The sequence below is a fragment of the Triticum urartu genome, chromosome 4 (genome assembly GCF_003073215.2).
Source record: "Triticum urartu cultivar G1812 chromosome 4, Tu2.1, whole genome shotgun sequence".
In the NCBI taxonomy this organism is placed as follows: domain Eukaryota; kingdom Viridiplantae; phylum Streptophyta; class Magnoliopsida; order Poales; family Poaceae; genus Triticum; species Triticum urartu.
This window is the reverse complement of record NC_053025.1, coordinates 576,047,513-576,053,058: the sequence shown is the minus strand read 5'-3', so window position 1 is coordinate 576,053,058 and position 5,546 is coordinate 576,047,513. Positions and strand designations below refer to the sequence as shown.

The 5,546-nt window shown below is 45.8% G+C and overlaps 1 protein-coding gene across 1 annotated transcript; it reads right to left on the bottom strand.

The window, feature by feature from the left end:
• Positions 1-3,042: 3,042 nt before the first annotated feature.
• LOC125554206 lies at positions 3,043-4,621 on the bottom strand. Its single transcript, XM_048717791.1, has one exon. It carries the CDS (start codon positions 4,611-4,613, stop codon positions 3,243-3,245), a length of 1,371 nt encoding a protein of 456 aa, XP_048573748.1. The 5' UTR covers positions 4,614-4,621; the 3' UTR covers positions 3,043-3,242.
• Between the last annotated feature and the right edge of the window lie 925 nt (positions 4,622-5,546).

The window sequence follows — 5,546 nt, the reverse complement described above, 5'->3', positions numbered from 1 at the left end:
TTCTTTTTCTCTCAGACCGAATTTTCGACAACCGATCAGTCCCCAGAAAATTTGGCGGTCCCCGGAAAAAATGTTGTCGCCCGAAATTTTGAATTTAAACAACAAAAACAATGTCAAATATAATAACTTTTGTGTGCATACAATATCATAATGACATAGTTAGCTTAGTGGCAGGGGCCGCGATTCTATTCCTTGTATTGTGAAATATATTTTTCTTTATTCATGCTCATTTATAAAAATGGTCTCGAACTGTAACAATGAATTGAACATGCAAACTTCTATATAAGAGAGGAGTTGAGCTGACCACTCTAACAGGCGTCACTTTTTTTTTGCTAAATTAAATATATTTAGACGATAAAAAGATTTGAATTCAAAATTCATTTCAAAAATTTTGGTAGATAAAAACTGGAATTGCCAAGATATTTTGAAACCCGGATTTTTTCCAACCCTCTCGAAAAAATGGAATAAAAAATTCTCGCTCATGACAAAGTTTTGTACGGTATGGATTAAACATTATACATTTTGAAACAGTTTTCTTATTTGCTTTTTGGTGAAAAAAGGTGAGATTTTCCGGTATCCAGTTTTTACTAGCCGAACCTGGGAAAAACGGAATCTAGGAAGAACTGCGTCTAATATAAAACCAGGTTTACCTCTTTACATTAAGGAATATGTAGTTGGTGTAGTGGTTTGTTTGTGCATGGATGTACCCGAGGTGTATGGAGTTAAAATCCCTGTGCGTGTACTTTTTATTTTCATTTTTCACACCACCTCATGCTGACAAGTGGGACACACAGAGGGGATTATGCTCAATTAAATTAATTAAATACAGAGCAAGGGTGCTTCTGCAAAGAAAAAATGCGGCGAGCTGTTTCGGCCACTAACAATGGGTCGTATCCATGCTGGGGTGCCACGTAAGTGCAGGATACGTCTGAATATGACCAAAGTGACCGTATTTGCACAAAAACGCAAGTTGGATGACCATAAATCCGTATTTTTAAAGTTTTAGCACCAAACTGAATATCGAACACAAGTTCTATGACTTTCAATAATATTACCTCTATGAACTTCTTGTCGTCTCGATTCTTCACTATGTAGAACAATTTTTTTATCTCCGAATGTACACGCGCCATTCAATGCCGTACATCCATGTTTTCTTTACTTGCCATCATGTATGGCAAAATATTTTCTGAATTCATTGGCAGAGATCCATAAACGCAATTTCTACCACGATAACAAACAATCTCCAAGGTACCACTTGTACGTACATACACTATTTTCAAAATTGACCATGAAGGCGACGTGCTAAAGTCTCTGACCCAGTCAATGTAGATCAATGAATGTTGACTTTAGCTGGCGAATTTACCCGACCCAACCAAATTAAATGAAGTAGGACATGTACGCACTGCTAAACTATTCTAGTTGGTCCTGTATTCACACGTAAAAATTCATTTCTGCAAAAGTGGCGCACATCCCGAGCCGGCAGACGACCGGCAGTGATTTTCGAGTGTGTCACTCCTAATCCGCTTCCAACATCTTTGTACTATTACTCCCTTCGTTTTTATTTACTCTGCATATTAGAGTTGTCTAAAGTCAAATTTTATAAAGTTTGATCAAATTTATAGAAAAAAGTACAATCATTTATCATAACAAATCTATATGATGTGAAAGTATATTTAATAGTAAATCTAATGATGTTGATTTGTTATTGTATATGTTAATATTTTTGTTTATAAATTTGGTCAAAGTTTACAAAGCTTGACTTTGACTAAAGCTAATACGCAAACTAAATAAAAACAGAGGGAGTACTAGCAAATATGCCCGTGCATTGCAACAGGAGACAAAAAATTATAGCTAATCAAATAAGTATGACTAAATATCCTGATATATGAGCGTACTCTATTTTTAACACAGTGACTCACCATGTTGTCATTTATTCTTTCTCACCCTAGCCGATGATGGTCGTGATGTCTATGCGATCACAACACATTCGACGCGGTAAATCCCAAGACTATGAGTTTGCCAGTGCATGTCACACTTTTAATTATGTTGCACAAGGAAACGTTTAAAACTTTAAAAGCAAATCTCATTGAGCACGAACTACTCCCAACGCCAAGACATATAAAGACTTTCGAAAAACTAATCAAATCCTAGACATAAACAAGTGAACAATTTTTCAAATCGACAAACAATTTTTTTTAAAAAAATTAATTTTCTCAAAAAAAAATCATGAACATTAGTTTTATTTACAATCTTTTTAAATGTATGAACCAGTTTCGAATTCATTAATTTTTTTGTCTCAGCAAACATTTTTTGAGTCGATGGACGTTTTTAAAAAATTGGGGAACAAATTTAGAAAACAAATATTTATTTTTATTTTTGTGAACATATTATAAAATGTCATGGACATTTTTTTTCAGATTCCTGAATATGTTTTGAATACACGATCATTTTTTCAAAATCATGAACATGATTTTATTTCCCGACCATTTTTTCTACATTGTGATTTTTTTTATAATTTTGCGAACAGTTTTACAAAACCACCAACATTTTTGAATCTGCAAATTTTTTATGATTTTATAAACAATTTTGTATTCACGTATTTTTTAGATTTCTCAAATATTATTTTAAACTCGCAAATTTTTGAATATTAAAATCCCCAAGTAATTTGAAGAATAAAGAAGAAAGAAGAAAGAAAAAAGAAAGAGAAAAGAAAAGACAAAAAAGTAAAATGAAAAAAAAAGGAGTGAAGCCCCGCACATGGGCCGGCCGATGAACACATACATGGGTACGACATGCGTGAGAAAAGGAAGCTAAAAGGATCGAACCTAGGTCTCATCGCTAGAGGAGGGATTGGCCGACCGCTCCGCTGCTCTTCATTCAGTGACTATTGCACGTCGCGTCCCTATAAAGCAACGAAGGAGGCGGTGATTTTTGTCCGAAAAGTTGAATCGTTTTTTCATTTACCAGTGGCATTGGTGGATAATTTTTACCAACTTAAAAGGTAATTTTAATGACAGACGATCAAAAGCGATAGCCACTTTATTAATAGGTAAAGATTTATTCATTAACCAACCATACCAGCAAACATAGGTCACATACACAGATACCACACCATCACGCTAATGAACACACAATGACACAAACATAGGCCACATACTCAAATACCACACCATCACACAGCCAATGAAGACAGACTCGCGCTAAGTAAGCACCACAGCTGAGCGAGTTATAAATGACGGCAGCTAGTCGTCGTGGATGTGCTTGACGAGTCCGAGGTTGATGATGCCCCAGGCAGAGCGCGGCCATTGTTTCTCCTTGGCCTTGTCCCTCATCACCCTCCCCCACGACACCCACCCCTCCCACGACATCCTCTTGTCCCAGCTGCTGCCCCACTCCAGCACCAGCCTCAGCCCCTCCGCCGCCGCCGCCTCCGCCTCCTCCCACCTCCCTCCGCCGTTGAGCAGCACCTGAGCCAGCACCAGCCACGGCTCCCCCACGTACGGGTTCTTCGCGATGCACCGCCGCAGCAGCGACTCCGCGCCCTCCTTGCCGTCGCTGCAGATCGCCTCCCAGTACAGGTCCCTCGCCGCGATCTGCTCGCCGGGGTCCAGCACCTTGCTGCACCGGTCGAACACGGGCGGGATGCGAAGCTCCAGGCCCGCGTCCTGCTCGTCCGCCGTCGTCTTCGTCGACCCTTCTTCCATGTGGCGGAGCTGCTCGTCGGTGGCGATGAGGCGGTACAGCGCGGCGAGCCTGGACATGGCGCTCACCCACAGCCCCGGCTTGCCGGTGCCCGGCCAGAGCGCGGCCCAGTTGTCGCCCGCGAACTCGAGGCGGCCGTCGTCGTTGTGGAACAGCTTGTCCTGGTAGTCCGTGTACTGGTCGCTGAAGTCGGCGACGGTCATCAGCACGAACACCGCCAGCACGCGCCGCGACAGCCCGACCGGCTCCCCCGTCCGGATGTGCGGCACCACCACGCCCTCCTCCGGCACCACGGACCGCAGCTTCGCGCGCCACGGCTCCGCCTTGTCCTCCGGCCTGGCCCCGCCGGAGCGCGCGGCCTGGAGGGACGCCTCGGCGGCGGCGAGGTGGTCGCGGAGCTCGGCGTCGGTGTAGCGGAGGTGGAGGTCGTCGTGCATGAGCGCGTGGCGCGGGACGATGCAGAAGATGTGCACGAGCCGCTCGGCGGCGGCGCCGACGATGGCGCGGACGCGGGCGCGGCTGACGTCGGGCTCGAAGATGGCGAGGTTGACGTAGGAGTTGGAGTAGGAGGAGTGGAAGAGGCCGCAACGGGCGACGGCGTCGGGCGCGCCCCAGAGGCGGAGGATGCGGTAGACGTCGAGCAGGTGCGCGAGGAAGGTGCCGTGCTTGTGGTAGCACTCGCCGGCGCCGGCGGACACGAGGACGGAGACGAGCGAGGGGAGCTCGGGGTCGACGGCCGCGAGGTCGCCCCGGAGGAACGGGCGCGCGGCGGCGAGGATCGACTGGAGCGCGTCGTTCGTCGATGGGCCACTGCCGTTGCCGACGCCGGTCGCCATTTCGATGATCCCGGCCGGTGTAGCGTGTGTGATGTGTGGCTCACTCTCACTCCTGCTCATGTGGTGTGTGTGCATGCGTCTGGAGTACGTGTTTATTTATAAGCCAATTTTCTTTACTGTATTTGATTTGAGTATTACCGTGAGTGAAATGTTGGTTGTAATGCAGTTGTAAAGGACGTGCGCGTGACTCATGCACGGTACCGCTAGGATGGTCAGGCTGTGATGCCCTGCTGTTGTCGTCCTGTGAACGTTGATGGAACGTGTCCAAGTTAGCTTTCCGGTGCCGTGTCTGGAGCCTAGCACGTACTACGTGTGTACGTGTCGTTCACGAGCTATGTCTGACGTGCACCGATGAACCGACTACGTACACGCAGAAGCAGACGGTATACGATGCGTCCGTTTCAGGTGACATCGATTTTTGTTGCTTTCTCAGCTTTGGGAGCAGTATTTACCCTCATGCCATGTGTGCATCACATACGCAAGATGAAAAATAATCACACTCACTCAGAGCAACGCTATTATTTTCCCTATTTCTACCCAATCTCTATAAAACTCTCAATATAAAAGGCAGGGTTAAAAAAAAAAAAACGTTTGGGTACGACGGTCCGGCAGAAGCTTTCCGCCAGTCTCGCGAGCCTCGCTCGATCCCAATTGATATGGCGGTCCACAAAAGTGCTAATAAACATACAAAGATTTACAGGTTTTTTTTATCTAACAATCAATCACAAACCTCTCCCCCCGATTTTCAGGGGGTAGACCGTCCTGCTCATCTGTTGACCAATGAAGACTAAGAGCATCTCCAACAGGCGCCGGTCGCGCCGCGCGTAAAAAACACGTATGCCGCGTGCGCATCGCCTGGTTTGGCGCGGCGCGCAGCGCTGGCTCCAGCAGCCGCGCTAAAATGCAACGCGCGCGCACCGCTCCAGCAACGCGCAAAAATGCAGCGCGCGCGACTCGCACAAACAACATATGCATTCAAAAACAAAAGCAAAAAAATCAAAAACGAAC